General features: G+C 44.3%; 1 protein-coding gene across 8 annotated transcripts; it reads right to left on the reverse strand.

Moving 5' to 3' along the window:
• Positions 1–859: 859 nt before the first annotated feature.
• On the reverse strand, positions 860–20,142 carry LOC110529710 (nuclear receptor coactivator 7). 8 transcript variants are annotated; one of them, XM_090243061.1, is made up of 17 exons: positions 19,930–20,142; positions 16,505–16,654; positions 15,074–15,237; positions 9,861–9,931; positions 9,479–9,586; positions 9,291–9,392; positions 9,071–9,196; positions 8,797–8,981; positions 8,171–8,292; positions 7,389–7,982; positions 7,148–7,310; positions 6,887–7,037; positions 6,563–6,691; positions 6,273–6,425; positions 6,097–6,192; positions 4,409–4,482; positions 860–2,740 (listed from the first exon to the last, which is right to left on the reverse strand). In XM_090243061.1, the coding sequence occupies exons 2-17, from the start codon at positions 16,540–16,542 to the stop codon at positions 2,605–2,607; spliced, it is 2,412 nt and encodes an 803-aa protein (XP_090099187.1). In that variant the 5' UTR covers positions 16,543–16,654; positions 19,930–20,142; the 3' UTR covers positions 860–2,604. The 8 variants fall into 8 exon arrangements, with proteins under 8 accessions (XP_090099187.1, XP_090099188.1, XP_021467841.3 ...); XM_090243062.1 differs by having other exon boundaries at positions 16,505–16,650; positions 19,930–20,140; XM_021612166.3 differs by having other exon boundaries at positions 8,171–8,325; positions 16,505–16,650; positions 19,930–20,047.

The following is a 20,142-nucleotide window of genomic DNA, read 5'->3' on the forward strand; positions in this document are numbered from 1 at the left end:
TATTGAGGTCCTGGATGGCAGGAAGCTTGGCCCAGTTATGTACTGTTCCGTACGCACTACCCTCGATAGTGCTTTGCGGTTGGTGGCAGCAGTTGCCATATCAGGCGGTGATGCTCTCGATGGTGCAGCAGCAGAACTTTTTGAGGATCTGAGGACCCTGTCAAATCTTGGAGGGAACTGGAGGGAGTAGGTGTTGTCGTGCCCTCTTCAAGACAGTCTTGGTGTGTTTGGATGATAGTTCGTTGGTGATGTGGACACCAAGAAACTTGAAGCGCTCAACCAGCTCCACTACAGCCTCGATGAGAATGGAGGTGTGCTCGGCCCTTCTTTTCTTGTAGCCCACGATCATCTCCTTTGTCTTGATCACGTTGAGATGGTTATCCTGGCACCACTGCCAGGTCTCTGACCTCCTCCCTATAGGCTGTCTCATCTGCAAACTTAATGCTGTGCTTGGCCATGCAGTCATGGGTGAACAGGGAATATAGGAGGACTGAGCACGCACCCCTGAGGGGCCCCCGTGTTGAGGATCAGCATGGCAGATGTGTTGTTGCCTACCTTTACCACCTGGGGGCAGCTCATCAGGAAGTCCAGGATCCAGAGGGAGGTGTTAAGTCCCAGGGTCCTTAGCTAAGTGATGAGCTTTGAGGGCACTATGGTGTTGAACACTGAGCTGTAGTCAATGAATAGCATTCTCAAGCACCTACACCTGCTAGATGTTGAGCAATTTTATAAATCCTAAACTACTTTGAAACATTGTCAGCTTTACCTATAGTAAATGTGCCTATGTAGCCTACCTAAAAGGAAATAAGCAAACCTTGGAAAAAAAGAGGATATGGGGGGGAAAAGTCTCAGGCTGGAATCGTATTATGTTATGTTTATTATTTCATTTTAAACATAACAATACAATAAATATCCTCAGTGATACTCACCTATAATATGACAGTTTTGGATTCACAGGAAATAACACTTTGGGAACATTCACAGTGAGAACAACACTCAACATCTATTACACAGAAAGAAACAAAGCCACACCTATAAGGATTTGTGAATAGTAGGATGCAGAAAGGGGAATGTCATATTTAAGCAGTATTGTCTGTATTACAGTATTTTCTGTATATCATGCAGTAGGTTTAGTCAGCTCATGGTAACTTACTTGAGACAGAAACAAAACACTCCATTTATCAACATTGGTCTGGAAAACAGTGGTATAAGATCTCAACAGAACACGTTAAGAAAAAAAACTAAAATGGTATATCCCTTTCTTTCCCGGAATTTCAGTACTCACCGGTCCTTCCCTTATGTAGTGGCAGAAAATGACAATCGTGACAGGTTTATACACAAACAAATGATTGATGTTAATGCCACAGACCAGACCAATCAACTTGGGAGTTATTGAACCGTCTTACTTCCCTTGGCTCATGTGTTCTAATGAACAGTTGAGTAGACTAAACTCACTCTGCAGTAACTCACTCTACTTACAGAAACACACCGTAAAACAAAGAGAAGGTACAGTTGGTCAAAGATGTGACAGACTAATACTGCCTTGAGATTCTTCAATCTATTTAGTGCTTGGATGTATCAACCTTGTGGCCGATTACAGGACTTACCTAAAAACAACAGAAAACAAACCAACACATTCACCAAAAAAAAATACAATTCTGTAACAAAATGATACTATTTCAAAAATCATACATTCTTTGTACGAATAAATCATAAGAAAAATTATAAAATGTGACGAGAAACAAACAAAACAGATACAAAAGTAAAATAAAACGACATTTGGTCATTGCAAAACCCCCTTTATGTTCCCTTCTTAGTTGACAGTTGTTTTGGAAAGAGACATGGAATGCTCTGAAATGCAATGTAACATTCTCATTAAGTCTATTTAGGACTGGAGACATGAAAACAAGAACCTTCAGTCATGGTAAGCCTCTTCTTTGTAAACAATTACTCCTATATTTAAAGTGGTTTTGGGGCAGATGTGTTTTGGAAGAGAAATTAGTCACAAAATGCCTACCTAAAACATCTAACCTTTCACCTTTCCTCTTTTCACATGTTTTTTCCCCTGACATGTTATGGACTTGTCAACAAGAATATTCCGATTTTCTGCGTTTGTAGAGAATTGATGGTTGTGTTTACTCACCTGTAACCAGATACCTTGTTCCTTTTTGATGTGCATTGCACCCACTAGCCACATCCCTAATACAACAATCTCACATCTCATTGCCTATGTTTTGATATTGTGTTTGAAATTAACTCATGACTGATTCCATTAGCTAGGACAATTGCCTCTTCGATCCTCCAGGAACATGTCGCTCTTCTCCAAGTGGGTAGAAGTTTTGAGTTCTGTAGGCAGGCTGCATGCTGGGATAGCTGTGGGTGGCATGGGAGGTATAAGGCAGCCAATAGAGTAATAGGGAAATTCACCAGCCACAGCTTCTCACACCTCTGCCACCCTCAGGACAAACCACATCAAATCAGATGTCATAAACCATGTCAAATTATCAGCTTCCCATTCTGGTAGAGTAAGGGGTGGGCGTTGAAGCCAGATCCTGGTCTCCCCCCTGGAGGGTTTTGGAGGGGACTGGATGAGGTGGAGGGAGGCTACTCGAAGGCCCAGACCTCCACACTGTGGATGATGAAGTCCTTCTGAGTAGAGAGGGGCTGGTTGTGGAAAGTGGCACAGCTGGAGGTGGTGCCATGATACAGGTCAGCATCCAGCCACAGCCCTATCTGACCTCTAGATGGAGGGAAGGAGAAAGAGACAGGAAAAAGTCAGACAAACTCATAACTACAAGTTGACTTCAACAGAAAGAGAGAGCAGGTCACACAAAGATAGTCTCACATTGCTCAACCACATACAGTACCTTCAGAACATATTCACACCCCTTGACTTTTTCCAGCTGTTGTTACAGCCAGAATATTAATAAAAATATTAAATTGAGATTGTGTGTGTGTGTACTGCAGTGACACAATACCCCATACTTTCAAAGTTATGTTATGTTTTTGAAATTTGACAAATTAATTAAATGAAAAGCTGAAATGTCTTGAGTCAACCCCATTATTATGGCAAGCCTAAATAAGTTCAGGAGTAAAAATGTGCTTAACAAGTCATGGACTCCCTCTGTGTTTAACATGGTTTTTGAAGGACTACCTCATCTCTGTAGCCATATGCAGTTAATTGTAAGGTCCCTCAGTAGAACATGAATTTCACAGATTCAACCACAAGGTCTAGGGAGGTTTTTCAACGCCTCGCAATGAAGGGCACCCATTGTTAGATAAGGGAAAAACTAAATAAATAAAGCAGACATTGAATATCCGTTTGAGCATGGTGAAGTTATTAATTACAATTTGGATAGTGTATCAATACACCAAGTCACTTCAAGGATACAAACGTCCTTCCTAACTCAGTTTCTGTAGAGGAAGGAAACCACTCAGCGATTTCGCCATGAGGACAATGGTGACTTTAAAACAGTAACAGGGTTTAATGGCTGTGATAAGAGAAAACTGAGGATGGATCAACAACATTGTACTTACTCCACAAAGCTAACCTACATGACAGAGTGAAAAGAAGGAAGCATGTACAGAATAAAAAATATTCCAAAAGGTGCATCCTGTTTGCAATAAGGCCCTAAAGTAAAACTGAAAAAAAAAAAAGTGGCAAAGAAATTCACTTTATGTCCTGAATGCAAGGTCTTGTGATATGTTTGGGGCAAATCCAACACCGAGTACCACAATTCATATTTTCAGGAATGGTGGTGGCTACATCATGTTATGGGTATGTGTGTCATCGGCAAGGACCGGGGAGTTTTTTAGTATAAAAAGAAACAGAATAGCGCTACGCACAGGAAAAACCTAGAGGAAAACGTGGTTCAATCTGCTTTCCAACAGACACGGAGACAAATTCACCTTTCCGCAGGACAATAAACTAAAACACAAGGCCAAATAAAGACCGGAGTTGCTTACCAATGTTCCTGAGTGGCCCAGTTAGTTTTGACTTAAACTCTATGGAAAGACTTCAATTGCTGACTAAGAATGATCAACAACCAACTTGACACATCTTGAAGATTTTTTATGAAAGAATGTGCAAATATTGTACAATCCAGGTGTGCAAAGCTCCTAGAGACTTACCCAAAAAGACTCTCAGCTGTAATCACTGCCAAGCGTGACTCTAACGTATTGACTCAGGGGTATAAATACTTATGTAGATTTTATATTTCACTTTCAATACATTTGCTAACATGTCTAAAAACATGATTTCACTTTGTCACTATGGAGTATTATGTGTAGATGGGTGAGAAGAAAATTATGTTAGAATCATTTTGAATACAGGCTGTAACACAAAATGTGTAATAAGTCAAAAGGTATGAATACTTTCTGAAGGGACTGTATATTCAAATACACTCACCCTCCTCCTCCCATCTGAAGAGAATCTGTGTTGCCTTTCACAAAGTAGGAGTTCTCCCCAGTCCAGCGGTAAACCTGAGAAAAGGAAAAGCAACCCACATCAAGTCAGGCAGCAAGGCAATGACAGAGGTCATATGAATTCTAAAACATACACTAACGTTCAAAAGTTTGGGGGTCACTTAAAAATGTCCTCGTTTTTGAAAGCACATTTTTTTGTCCATTAAAATAACATCAAATTGATCAGAAGTACAGTGCAGACATTGTTAATGTTGTAAATGACTATTGTAGCTGGAAACGACTGATTTCTAATGGAACATCTACATAGGCGTACAGAGGCCCATTATCAGCAACCATCTCTTGCATTTCAAAGGCACCTTGTGTTGGATAATCCAAGTTTATCATTTTAAAAGGCTAATTGATCATTAAAAAACCCTTTTGCAATTATGTTAGCACAGCTGAAAACGGTTGTTCTCATTAAAGAAGCAATAAAACTGGCCTTCTTCAGACTAGTTGAGTATCTGGAGCATCAGCATTTGTGGGTTCGATTATAGGCTCAAAATGTCCAGAAACAAATAACTTTCTTCTGAAACTAGTCAGTCTATTCTTGTTCTGAGAAATGATGGCTATTGTATGCGAGAAATTGCCAAGAAACTGAAGATCTCATACAACGCTGTGTACTACTCCCTTCACAGAACAGCACAAACGGTCTCTAACCAGAATAAAAAGAGTGGGAGGCCCCGGTGCACAACTGAGCAATAGGACAAGTACATTAGAGTGTCTAGTTTGAGAAACAGACACCTCACAAGTCCTCAACGGGCAGCTTCATTAACTAGTACCCGCAAAACACCAGTCTCAACATCAACAGTGAAGAGGCGACTCTGGGACGCTGGCCTTCTAGGCAGAGTTGCAAAGAAAAAGCCATATCTCAGACTGGCCAATAAAAATACAAAATTAAAATGGGCAAAAGAACACAGACACTGGACAGAGGAAGATTGGAAAAAAGTGTTATGGACAGACAAATCTAAGTTTGAGGTGTTCGGATCACATTCGCGAGACAGAAAAACTGAGAAGATGCTGGAGGAGTGCTTGACGCCATCTGTCAAGCATGGTGTAGGCAATGTGATGGTCTGGGCCTGCTTTGGCGGTGGTAAAGTGGGAGACTTGTACAGGGATCTTGAAGGAGGAAGGCTATCGCTCCATTTTGCAACGCCATGCCATACACTACACGGCCCTTAATTGGAGCCAATTTCCTCCTACAACACGGAAATGACAAAGCACAGCGCCAAATTATGCAATAACTATTTATGGAAGAAGCAGTCAGCTGGTATCCTGTCTATAATGGAGTGGCCAGCACAGTCACCGGATCTCAACCCTATTGAGCTGTTGTGGGAGCAGCTTGACCATATGGTACGTAAGAAGTGCCCATCAAGCCAGTCCAACTTGTGGGACGTGCTTCAGGAAGCATGGGGTGAAATCTTCGAAGAAAGCAAAGTTTGCAGGACACAATTACTTAAATTAAAAATCATTATTTATAACCTTGTCACTCTCCTGATTATATTTCCAATTCATTTTGCAACAATTTCATGTAGGTTTTCATGGAAAACAAGGACATTTCTAAGTGACCCCAAACTTTTGAACGGTAGTGTAGGTATGCAGATACAACAGAGTATAAATGAGATTATGTCTGACCTTGATTTCAGGGCAGAAACTGAAGAGGAAGGTCTCTCCCGTGCCATAGCAGTGCTCACTTACTCTGAAGGGATGGGTGGAGTATCCCCCAAACAACTGGGGGGGGAGAGATAAAGAGCGCGAATAAAACTCAAGAGCCCAATACAAATTGAGCACCATGTTCAGTGTGTGAGTACCTGGTTGTCCATGTCTTTGATGACCAGTAGCACAGGGCTGTCCACCTCTAATAGGCTCCTGTACAGGGTCTTTAGGCTGGTCCCGTGTTCCACCGTACTGTAAGCCAGTCGCCATGGATACCCCTGCACCCGCGCTGGCAGCCGACAAGCAAGCTGTGGGGAGACAGAGACACGTGATTGCGTGAATATGTGTATTTCAGAGTTTGTGGGCAGGTTGTGTAGGTGAAGTCACACTGGGTATGTTTTCTTGATTGAAAGTGTTTTGTGTGTCATGGCATTTGTGTGTTTACCTTCTCTATGTGTGTGTCCTGTAGCAGAGCACTGGGGTCACTGAGCATGGGCAGTAGATCCCCAAAAGGCTCCTCCCCATCATAGCTGCCAAAACTCTGCCTGCGCTTCGCTTCGTTGATGGTGATGATCTACGAACACAACCATGTATGGTCAGACACCTCAACAGTACAGTCAAAACATACTAAACTCAATGCATGGTCAAAACATTGAACACAGCTTGGGCCAAACACAAAAAAACGCATAGTCCACAAAGTCACAAAACACTTAAACACAATGCGAACATACACCACCACACAGACCAAGGTCATGCCATGTGAACACACCTCCCAGCTGCGAGAAGACTTGGGGTCACTGAAGAAGTTATCGATCATGTTGAGCTCGTCCTTCTCCACGACCACGAAGCCCTGCTCCCTGGCCTCCTTACCATACACATCAGGAGACCACTGGACAAAGAATGCATAGAGGTGGTCCACCCTGAAACACACCACATTTAAGTTTTAGAACATTCAACATTTATAGCATTGTGAATACACCCCAGTTCTCAGAGGTTCCGACTGTGACCGTTGTCATTGTTGACCTCTCACCTCTCCTGGGGCACAGCAAACCAGTACTCTGGCTGTTTTCCTCGCGTGTGGGCGGGGCTGGATGTCCGGCCAATGATGAAGGACTTTCTCATGGGCTTGCCCACCTTGAAGCAAAGGAACATGGGCGGGGTCTTACTCTTCTCCTCTGTGGAGAGCAGCATGTCTGCAGAGAGAGAGAGGGAAGTGTAATATTTAAATAATGCTATACAAGAAACCACACAAACCGCTTGTGAACACTCACTTTGGATGGGCGCCTGCATCCTCTCCAGCAGCCAAGACTTCACCTCTGCCTTGTTGCTCCTCTTTCGCTTCTCTTCCTCACTCAGCCACTCCTCTGCAGGGCTGGGTTCCTGAGAACTACATTTCCCTGAAGCCGCAGCGGTCTCACTCAAGCTCAGCTTCCTATTTTGGTCCATTGCCGATTCTGATTGGTCGCTAACACCGTTCACCAGTTGCCCTGAAGAGATCCCGTCTTTGGCTTGGCGTGTGGCTAGGCTAGCAGGCTTCAACAGTTCACCGTTATTCTCAGTCTCTGAAAGGACAGGCAGTGATTGGGTCGTTTCCTCGATGGAGCGGTTCTGGACCAGTCCTTCATCGTCTTCCTCTCCTCTCTGCGAGGTCAGTGGGACTGGGTCAGAGAGGGACTGGGACTCCACCCGTTTAGGGGAACTAGATCCTGGGAGCTCTCCCCGCTGGTCCTGGCTGGTAGCACTGGCAGGTGGCCTGGATCCACTCATTGGTTCCTCAGCGCTCCCGTTCAAGGGAAGCTCCAGCTCTGTGAAACCCTCGTCTGATGGAGACTGGTCTGCTGGCTCACACTCTGCCCTCTCTATGACTGGGATATAAGAAACCATGAGGTATTACAAAAATTACCACATGGATCTAAATAATGCTAAATAAATTATTCCGCATAAGCCATTTGGTTTAGATTTCTCTTAAACTACACATACAATGATTCACTATGATGTATATTGATTTTCTATGATTCATCCTGATCCAATACAAGTCATCTCTCAGTCATACCCGTGTCTGACAGGGCAGAGTCGATGTCGTCCAGGACAATGGGTCGTTTGGGATCCAGCGCCTCGTAGCGGCTGAAGGGGTTGAGGTCGCGCTCTGAGGGCAGCTCCTCCCACTCTCCGGGCCTATACAGAGGACACAGATCCTGGGGTAGGTCTCTGTGCGGGCCAGGAGTCAGGGGGCACCACACGCACATCACAACGGAGGATGGGAAAATTTTAACAAATCATATATGAACAAAATGAAAATGCAACTCAAAAACAGAACACAAATAAAATAATTTAAAAAAGGCTAAATAATAATACTAATTAAACAACAATGAACCAGTACAAAATGAAACAGATAAACTAAAAAAAAATGGAGTGTTATGTCTGCCCCTACAATTTGGTACAGGAAACCCAACAGCATGAGCTCGGCCAATCAGTTAACATTTTCACCTCCGAAGGAGAAGAACGAACGAACGAACAAGGGAGAGTGCAGAAAGAGGTAGAAAGACAGAATGCGACACTTGACAAATAAGCAAGGAAAGCAAGGATAAGATCAGGAAAGGGGGAAAAAGGGTTTAAATAGGGAGTGAAAGATGAATTGACAGTGCGAAAGAGTCTCAGGATGCCTGGGTGGGTCCTTACGACGGCAGCGCGTCCTTCAGCTTCATGCGGGAGATGTCGTTGTAGAGGGCCACAGACACCACCTCCTCCATTGGGCAGATCAGGCCGTACTCCTCACAGCCGTGCTCAATCACCAGGGGGTCCGACTTGTGAGGGTCAAACATGATGTTGTTGGGCGTCACGATCATCACCCCTCCCACCACACCCTGGGAGACAATAGAAGACACAAGTTTTAAATCTCTGTTGCTGTGGTGGTTGTTTTAATTTCAAAATGGCCTCTGGCGTGGCCACTCACCATTCCGTCAGTGAAGTACTTGCAGCTCATCTTGATGAACTTGACAATGGCGGGGTTCTCATCCTCGGACAGGGAAGACCGCTCACGTCGTAGCGGTCTTACTGATCTGCCACTGAAGTCTCCATCCTGTAACATTGCCAGGCAGCAGGGACGAGCACAGTACTAGGATCAAATTGATTACTTTAGTCTGGGTTGTTCTTATCAAGGATAACTGACTTACCTGTGACACCTTCTCTGTTAGATCTTTGATGGAGGTGGGGTCAGAGGAACCCACAGACTGAGAGTCGGCTTCCGATTGGCCCACGTCAGGAACAAATAGCTTCTGCAAGGGTGACAGACAGGCTTGTTTGCCAATCAGAAAGCTAAGATTGACAGCAGGAAGTGGTGTGTTAAGTGCTGAAAGCTCACCTGTCCTGGATAGACACTGCGGGAAAAGAGGCGGTTGAGCTGCACCAATTTGTTGGGGGTGATATTGAACTTCAGAGCAATGCTGTTTAGAGATTCTTGGGGTCCCACCTGCAACAAAGTTACATCCTTGGTAAATGTTTATTCCCAAAAGTATCAATCTAGCCAAGCCAAAATGCAGCACGAAAGACTAAAGTAGAAAGCAGAAACCTTGACTCCCTGAATAGGATGCAACCTTTTTGCTTTATTATTGAATTTCAAAAAAATGTAGGCTTATCGTCCACATTGACAACCTAAGTTAGGAGTCTGAGTCAGAACCCTATGTGGGAGTTGTAGTGTCAGAGGGTGGAGGTAGTGAGGCATTACGGAGGCAGCCTGTACTCACAGTATACTCCACTGTCCCGGGGGGCCTCCTCTTCTCTTTCTTGGCCTGGCTGCTCATGTTGTTGCTGTCATCTGAAAGACAGAGAAATAGGTCAGTGACACAGTATAGAGATGAATAAAAATAATCGCTCCGTTCATTCAGAAACAAAATGCATGTATACACCAACAAACTAGTGCACACTGCTTTAAATAGAATTATATTAAAAAGCATAACCCTAGCTCGCGAACACACACACACACGGCTAGCTAGTATCCTAGTGAACTCTGTACGCTACAGTCATAGTCAGCACTTCTTATTGCCAGAACCAGTTCATTAGAACACCCTCCCACTACTTCCGCTTTCCTCTACTCCAGCTCCTCTATAGAAACTGGAGGAATGACTCAGCATTGTACAGCAGGCTGTGAGGAGTCCAGCTGTGGGTCACTGTACATCCACACAGAATTGACCTCTGGTAAGATCGGTCACTTACTCATTACGGTCTTTGTACCAGTGTCATAATATAGATTTTTAAAAGTTGCTAAGTTAATGCAGTGTAGTCCTACATAGACTCCTTAGTCAGTGCATAACTAGGATGACTACCTTTTCGGATTTAATAACTTGTTTGTATGGTCATTATGCAACATCCTCGGAATTAAAAAGGCTGCAGACTAGCAATGTATCACTATAGAGTGTATGGAGTAAGAAAGTAGCTTGCTTAATGTGTCAACTAAATGGCTCTGTCTCGCCAGAGTGAGCCATGAGCAAGCCAGAGAGGAGACTCATTGCTAGGCAACTCACAGACACAGGCTGCAGCAGTGGAGCAGAGGGAGAGACAGAGGAGCAGCACTCAGCAGCTTAGCTAGCAGTAGGAAACAAAAAAGCTTCTCAGAATTTCACTACTGGTTTTCATATCAACTTTCTTTGTTGTCCAGAAGCCAAAAAGGGACAATCCTAGTCATTAACCACCAGTCCTAGTTGTTGCATATTTAGATTTTCCTCTCAGATTATAACGAAGATCAGGGTTTTCTGTATGGAAAAGTTACATTATTATTATAATTAGGGGCCGCCCATGTCCAAACAGTGAATAGAACATAATTGTAGGGGTAAACATAAGACTCAAACCAGATATAAAGTATGTAGAAAATATAATGGACCTTTAAATAAGATGATTTTTGAGAACCAACAATCAACATAAAAGCTTGACAGTCAGGTACATCTAAAATGTAAAAAATTATGCATTTTGGAGTATTTTTTACCATGGCATGGGGATCCCATTGATTGTGCTATAATGTTTGAGTCACTCAGATTGCATGAGCCATGGCAAAATGTGTAGAATTAAAGGAAATTAGCTTTAAAAACAGCTACATTTTGTCACTGCGGCCGACACGAGGGCCTCTAAAATGTCTAATCAGCGACAGCACCAGTAGCCACGCCCCCAAACCATGACTGGATGTCCTTTTGGGTGGTGGATCCAGAAAAAACTACGGAAACATTAATCTGTCACACAAAACGACTCACATCATGTGTCTTTGAGAACAGTGTATTCCCGCAAATACTATTTTGCAAATGTTGTTTACTTCAAACCAAATTTTATTTGTCACTTCGTAAACAACAGGTGTGGACGAACAGTGAAATGCTTGCTTACGGGTCCTTCCCAACAATGCTGAGAGAAAGAAAATATAGAAATAATAGAAAAGTAAAACACATAAAAGTATTAAGACACACACATTGATTAACAATAACATGGCTACATACAACAGGTATCAGTACCGAGTCCATGTGCAGGGGTACGAGGTAGTTGAGGTAGATCGATATGTACTTATAAAGTAGGAATAAAGTGACAGATTTTAGTAAACAGTATGTGAACAGCATATGTGATGAGTCAAAAAATGTAGTGGAAAAAGGATCAACGCAAATTGTTTAATAGTTAACCAAATAGCTACCCAGACTAACTATTTAACAGTCTTATGGCTTGGGGGAAGAAGCTGTTCAGGGTCTTGTTGGTTTCAGATTTGGTGCATCGGTACTGCTTGCCGTGCGGTAGCAGAGAGAACAGTCTATGACTTGGGTGGCTGCAGTCTGACAATTTTTTGTGATGTACCATCCGCACTACCTTCTGTAGGGCATTGTGGTCGGATCCCAAGCGGTTGCCCATACCAAGCGTTGATGCAGCTAGTCAACATGCTCTCAATGATGCAGATGTAGAACTTTTTGAGGATCTGAGGGCCCATGCTGAATCGTTTAAGTCTCCTGAGGAAGAGGCATCGTGCCCTCTTCACAATGGTGTTAGTGTGTTTGGACCACGATAGATCCTTAGTGATGTGGACACAGAGGAACTTGAAGATCTTGCACCTTCCCATTTTGCCCTCAGAACAGCCTCAATTCGTTGGGGCATGGACTCTACAAGGTGTTAAAAGCATTCCACAGGGATGCTGGCCCATGTTGACTCCAATGCATCCCACAATTGTGTCAAGTTGACTGGATGTCCTTTGGGTGGTGGACTATTCTTGATACACACGGGAAACTGTTCAATGTGGAAAAACCCAGCAGCGTTGCAGTTCTTGACACAAACTGGTGCGCCTGGCACCTACTACTAAACAGCAAAAAAAAGAAACGTCCCCTTTTCAGGGCCCTGTCTTTCAAAGCTCATTCAAAAAAATCCAAATAACTTCACAGATCTTCATTTTAAAAGGGTTTAAACACCGTTTCCCATGCTTGTCCAATGAACCATAAACAATTCATGAACATGCATCTGTGGAACGGTCGTTAAGACACCAACAGCTTACAGACGGTAAGCAATTAAGGTCACAGTTATGAAAACTTAGGACACGAAAGAGGCCTTTCTACGGACTCTGAAAAACACCAAAAGAAAGATGCCCAGGGTCCCTGCTCATCTCTGTAAACGTGCCTTAGGCAGGCTGCAAGGAGGCATGAGGACTGCAGATGTGGCCAGGGCAATAAATTGCAATGTCCGTACTCTGAGACCCCTAAGAAAGCGCTACAGGGAGACATTGTCCTCGCAGTGGTAGACCACGTGCAACACCACCTGCACAGGATCGGTACATCCGAACATTACACCTGCGGGACAGGTACAGGATGGCAACAACCACTGCCCGAGTTACACCAGGAACGCACAATCCCTCCATCAGTGCTCAGACTGTCCGCAATAGGCTGAGAGAGGCTGGACTGAGGGCTTGCAGGCCTGTTGTAAAGGCAGGTCCTTACCAGACATCACCGGCAACAATGTCACCTATGGACACAAACCCAGTGGCGCTGGACCAGACAGGACTGGCAAAAAGTGCTCTTCACTGACAAGTCGCGGTTTTGTCTCACCAGGGGTGATGGTCGGAATCGCGTTTATCGTCGAAGGAATGAGCGTTACACCAGGGCCTGAACTCTGGAGCGGGATCGATTTAGAGGTGGAGGGTCCGTCATGGTCTGGGGCGGTCTGTCATTGCATCATCTGACTGAGCTGTTTGTCATTGCAGGCAATCTCAACGCTGTGCGTTACAGGAAAGACATCCTCCTCCCTCATGTGGTACCCTTCCTGCAGGCTCACCCTGACATGACCCTCCAGCATGACAATGACACCAGCCATTCTGCTCGTTCTGTGCGTGATTTCCTGCCAGACAGGAATGTCAGTGTTCTGCCATGGCCAGCGAAGAGCCCGGATCTCAATCCCATTGAGCACGTCTGGGACCTGTTGGATCGGAGGGTGAAGGCTAGGGCCATTCCCCCCAGAAATGTCCGGGAACTTGCAGGTGCCTTGGTGGAAGAGTGGGGTAACAACTCACAGCAAGAATGGCAAATCTGGTGCAGTCCATGAGGAGGAGATGCACTGCAGTACTTAATGCAGCTGGTGGCCACACCAGATACTGACTTACTTTTGATTTTGACCCCCCCTATGTTCAGGGACACATTATTCAATTTCTGTTAGTCACATGTCTGTGGAACTTGCTAAGTTTGTGTCTCAGTTGTTTAATCTTATGTTCATACAAATATTTACATGTTAAGTTTGCTGAAAATAAACAGTTGACAGTGAGAGGACGTTTCTTTTTTTGCTGAGTTTATATCCCGTTCAAAAAGCACTTAAATCTTTTGTCTTGCCAATTCACCCTCTGAATGGCACACATACACAATCGATGTCTCAATTGTCTTAAGGCTTAAAAATCATTATTTAACCTGTCTCCTCCCCTTCATTGACACTGATTGAAGTGGATTTAACAAGTGACTTCAATAAGGGAACATAGCTTTTACCTGGATTCACCTGGTCAGTCTGTCATGGAAAGAGCTGGTGTCCTTAAAAGGAAAAAGCCACCATTCCTTTAAATGTGAGAATTATTTTGTGAACAAATGTTTAATTTTCCTTTTATAATAAGGTTGGTAGCAACATGGAAAATCGTTGTTGAAATCTGTTGCAGGTCAAGTCGACTACAAAAATCCACAACGCAATGATCTCGTTATGGGCTGGCTTGCTAGCAAACGTAGTTAAACACAACAACCAAAGACAATACCATCATGTAAAGTAGGTAGTTAGCTGTCCACAATCTCATCATGTTCAACCTGCAGATCGATGTGCCTCACAGAGTGGAGTCTGAATCCAATGAATGAAGGAACATATAATTATCCACCCAGCAGACTGTGGTCCAATCGTGTGAACAGTCATGCACGGTCAAGTTAATCGTTACACGGACTTTGAGAAGGGATTGCGTATGTCAAGAAACACGTCTATTTTCCTTGAAAGTAGAGAATGTCACGATTCCAAAGCTATACGATATTACAGATAGCAAGTTAATTATCTCACATCTCAGAAAATATTTGCAATGTTGTACTTATTGTTGATGAAATTTGTGTTAATGTTGGGTTTTTGAGCTAGCGTCCAATAAACTCCCATTCACGTCTTGTCCCAGAATCGCCCAGAATGCACCACACGGCCCATTGGCGTAGCATGGGCAACGTTTCCCATGGACTGCGTGGTGCATTCTGGGCGATTCTGGGACAAGACGTGAATGAGAGTTTATTGGACTCGCGGCACTGTTCCAACATCTAGTGGAAAGCTTTCCCAGAAGAGTGGAGGCTGTTATAGCAGCAAAGGGGAAACCAACTCCATATTAATGCCCATGATTCTGGAATGAGATGTTCGACAAGATGTCCACACTTTTGGTCATGTAGTGCACTTCTGACCTTTTTTTAATGTGCCCATAGAAAGGCTGTGTGTGTGAGGCGTGTTTTACCTAAACCTTCAGGTGGGTTTGGTATTATCCTCTCCTGAGGATCAGAAAAAGCAGGGAGGGATGGGCAGGAGATGACGGGCGTCTTTAAGGACGAATCCGACGGGTTCTGCTCAGCCATAGCCTTCTCTGATTGGCTCTGTTTGAGCTGTCTCCGTCTCTTCAACCTGAGGATATGGAGAGAGGGGTGGTCAATCTGTTTACTTCCAATCATGCTTATGAACATTGGATTTCACGACTAATGAATGTTTCCTGTTAGGTTGTGAAAAACTCAAAAACAGAAATCCAAAACGTCACTGTCTTTTGCTTGCCCACTTTCTCTTCTCCTCTGTCCTTTTTCCTGATTCATTATTGATAGGTCAGGCGGTGATGTCATGGCATCTCCCACCCCCGCCTGCCTGGGTTCATTAACAGGGGCAGCTGCAGCTAACTAAGCCGACATGGCAGCATGTAGCTCTAGTCAGATTGAAATGGATTGTAAACAAGATCCTGGCTGTCTGGGCCCAGTACAGAAAAAGCTGGAGAAAGAGTGGGGCAGGGAAATCAAAATTCAAGGAAAACAGATGCTGTACAGGCAAAGGACATGTGAAAATGGAGAAGCAGACGACTAAAGAGAGCGCTTGACAGCGACAGAGTAATGGAGGAGCACTGGATCAATAGGTTTGGATACAAGACAGACAGATATAGTTCTGGCCTTCAAATAGCATCTCTTCCATTACAAACACAGCAGCAGAGCATACACACATATGGTAAACATTTCTGGATTCCACCAACAAATTCCACACAGCACACTACTGTTTCACACAGGGACATTAACAAGAGAGGAATGTAGAGATTTCCTTTGGCGCTTTACCTTTTTATCCCCCTCTTGCTTTCTCTCTAGCCTGGTAGCAGAGGAATAGCTAGTCTGTCTGCGTACTCACTCAAGCGCAGCAAAACATAAACAACTCGTCCAAAAACAGCAGCAACCTCCTTATCCCAGGAGTAGAGAGCCAGGATCTCAAGCATACATCATCACTGCTGGATGTCTCATGCTTCAGCTACTTACAGGGATAGAAATCCAGTCGGCTACTCTACTGTGCGTGAGCATTGACGCATGACTCCATTGCATCAGTGCCAGTATCAGGTGTACCCAGTGCAGTGAGATGTAGCCAGATGGCTACAGAGCACTACTCAGTGAACACAATGTCAGTCAGAGTAAAAGTGGACAGTCACTCAATGCACCGTAACAAACAACGGCATAGTGGGACGTCAGTTAGTGGTGCTACAAAACATCCCGTCCTCCCTCAAATCGCTATGCACACAGGGAATCAAAACTGTTGCCACATGCTGGTAACACTAAAACCCACTTCACAGGCTCTCGAAAAACGCAACACTATAAACACTTTGGCATAGACCTAAAAGAGGCTATACACAGAAGAACCGTTCACTTACCTGGCAAAGTAGCCCGGCTTCCTGTCTCTCTTCTCCATCAGTGCGGTATTCTAAAGCTGCATGCACCCCAACGCACACACACGCGCCGAGCCTGTGGGCACAACGTCCTAATGATCCCGCTCTTCTCCCTTTCCACAATCTTCCCACTTCCTTATCATGGGGGAGATAAAAATAATTATTGAAGGGAATTAGCTAAAATATCTGCATCATCTGCTGTATGCAGCAACGCAGAAGTGTACCAAACAGCAAGCCAAAAGACGCCAATCGAGCTGACTGAAGGTTAATGCCACAGCGTAGTCAGAGTGCTGAAAGCATATCGAATGAGCATTAGTCATGCTGTTCAACTGATACAATCTACTGGTCAGAGGATGTTTTTGGCACCTGCACAGGGTGCAGATGTAGTTGCAGTCTACAGAGAAATACTTGCGCTCCGTGTGCCAACAGCGTAGGTGTGAATAAAGCAAAAAATGTATACATATTTACAACTGAGATATGATAATGTCCATTGGGGTGTGGGCAGGGTAGATGTCTGTTGGGGGACGACGACGGCTACTGGTGGCTATTCAGCGGTCTGGAGGTACAAGCATTAGGCCAGTCTGAGTTTTAGCCATAATGCTCCTATATTGCCTGCGGCTGAGTGATGGAAGCGGGGAGACCAGGCTGTGGCTCGTGTGGCTGAGCTACCTGATGATAATCTTAGCCTCCCTGCGACACCTGGTGTTGTAGGTGTCCTGGAGGGCAGGCAGTGTGCACCCAATGGTGGGCTGAGCATACCACCCTCTGTCGTGCCATGCGGTCAGCGGCGGTGGAGTTACAAAGCTGCGATGCAGCCAGACAGTATGCTTGATGATGCTCCCATAGAACACTGAGGGTCCTCGGGGACAGACCTGTAGGCAATCAGGCCTACTACTGTCGTGTCTGCAGTGAACTTGATGATGGAGCTGTGAGAGTTCACTCAGTAGTGGGTATACAGTGAGTGCAGGTGGGGACTGAGGACACACCCTTGTGGGGCCCCATGCTGAAGATCAGTGTGGAGGTGGTAATGTTGCCTACCTTCACCAGGTAGTCTCCCTGTCAGAAATTACATGACCCAGTAGCATAGGGAGGTAAGTCCCAGGGCTGTGAGCTTAGAGGGCACTATGGTATTGAAGGTCGAGCGGTAGTCGAACAGCATCCCTCACATATGCATTCCTCTTGTCCAGGTGGGTGAGGGCAGTGTGCAGTGCAATGGCGATTGCGTAGTCTGTGGATCTTGTTGGGCAGTAGGTAAATTGGAGGGTCAAGTGTGTCGGGGAGGGAGGAGGTGACCAACTCTGACTAGCCTGTTGAATAACTTCATTACATGAGAGCTACTGGTCGATAGTTATTCAGTTCAGTTACTTTCCCTTTCTTGGGCACAGGAATGATGGTGGACATCTTGAAGCAAGTGTGAATAACGGCCTGAGTTAGAGATTGAACATTTCAGAAAACACAACAGCTAGTTGGTCTGCACATGTTCTGAGGCTAGGGATGTCGTCTGGGCCGGCAGCCTTGTGAGGGTTTACACGATTGAATGACTTACATACGCCCTCCATGGAGACCTTAAGCACGTAGCCTCGTGGTCCTCGGGGGCGCTCCTCTGCAGCTCAGAGTCGTTTTGCACAAAGCGTGAGAAAAATAAGTTTCGCTCGTCCGGTAGGGAGGCAAGCGTTGGTGTCCACAACCTGACTGGGTTTCTTTTTGTAATTCGTGATGTTTAGAAGCCACTGCCACATACACCTAGTATCCAAACCACAAAATTTCTCCTCCATGTTGTACCTATACTTGTGTCTCCTCATCTTGATTTATCTGCATAGGTCATATTTGTACTGTTTAACCAAACAATTGTCCCCAGTCACCTTGCCGTATTTATAAGCAGCGTCTCTCTCCTTCAGTTTCTCATCAATCCACAGTTTAAGTTTTGAAAGACACCATCGGTATCACATTATCTATGCATTTTTCCATGAATCATGTGACTGACTCAATAGCAGCACATCCCTTGGCTTTCTAAAGAAAATATCCCTAGTCATTCTGCTCACAATTTGATTTAGCTACCAACCTTCAGTCTTTTCCAGTTGCATGTTACAGCCATCGTGGTTACAATGACATTGTCTCATGCCGTTATCATGTTTGCCATGTTATCTGCTAATTTTCAAAGCATATTGCATAGCTTATCAGTCTAAAATCCCAGTGTGTGTGAGTTTAATATTTGCCTTTTGATTAGTGGGTGGGTATGAATAGGTGCATAGTTCCCTGAACCACTGCAACAGCTCACAATGAATAGCTTGGCAAACGGCTGTAGTAACCAATATTTTATTATACACATTGGTAGTAACTCTGAGCAACTGTATTAGATCTCAAGGTGATACTGACTACTCTCTTCAAGACAGGGCATCTCCGTTAGCTAGCTAGCTAGGTACTTTTTACAATACATAACGTTACATTTTGTATGACTGTAGCTAACAAGTGCAGCAGAAATTAAACAGCTAACACTGAGCCTTTGATATTGCTAACAAGTGCAGCAGAAATTAAACAGCCAACATTGAGCCTTTGATATTGGCAAACAAAATATATATAGTGTCAAATAACGTTAGTTTTTTTTCATGTTGCTGTTTAGCTATAACAATTAACGTTAGCTCAAATTTTCCTTTCCGTTAACAGTTTCCGTTCGCTAACTAATATACTGTTGACGTAGTAGCTAGCTAACTTCGAATTAGAACTAGCTCGGTTAATTTAGCTAGTTAAGATTGCTAGCTCATACATGCTAACGCTAGTTTTAACAGCGAACTAAGGTTAGCTAGTTAAGTTAACGTTACCCACCGTGTTTCTAGCTACATCCTTTGCTTTGGCTGCTTCGCTTGTTTCTGGTGCAGCAATACCGAGATTTCCCGATAATTATGTAACCTTATGCAACCGGAGTCTACTGACTGGATGGATGCTGCGTGAAATTGTGGAGAGGGGACACTTTTAGCTACGCAGAAGGGACAAGGTCCACACACAACTGACAGCTGAGCTGATGCTGGCTCAGCACGTTAACGGTGGCCTAGCTTCGTCAAAGATTACGTTGTCTGTGGCTGCGTAGGCACATTTATTAGCCAGTTCGTTTACGATCAGTGCTATCCGGGATCCTTGGGCCGTCCCTACCCTAACGTACATTTATTTACCATACCCATTTCAGCTACATTTCAATTTAAATGGCGGTATGGACGTCCGAAGCCTCCCAGATAGCATTCAGTCGCGTGGTTATCCCTTGACAACCACATTATAAATGAACGTGAGATACGATTTCCAAATAGTGGACATGCACGCATAAAACGTTTACATATATCATCCAATGGTAGCTACGAGCAAACATGGATACATGTTCATACTTCGAACACAGATACAACCTGTCCAGTTTACCTTACCGCATGCCATGGCATTTCCCACCTTTTCCTGTTTACGAATGCACAGCGCCCTCTGGTGCTAGAACAATCACCTGAGGAACAAACGTAAATTAATCACATCACATTAAACGTAACAATCTTCAGAACTGACTTTGTCAAAGAAACAAAATAACAATGGCTTTACAACGATTTTGAACAAACATGACGTGAGACATGCCAAAATGTAGCCCAAAC

The sequence above is a fragment of the Oncorhynchus mykiss genome, chromosome 8, assembly GCF_057628025.1.
Source record: "Oncorhynchus mykiss isolate SJ-2025 chromosome 8, ASM5762802v1, whole genome shotgun sequence".
NCBI classification, from domain to species: Eukaryota; Metazoa; Chordata; class Actinopteri; order Salmoniformes; family Salmonidae; genus Oncorhynchus; species Oncorhynchus mykiss.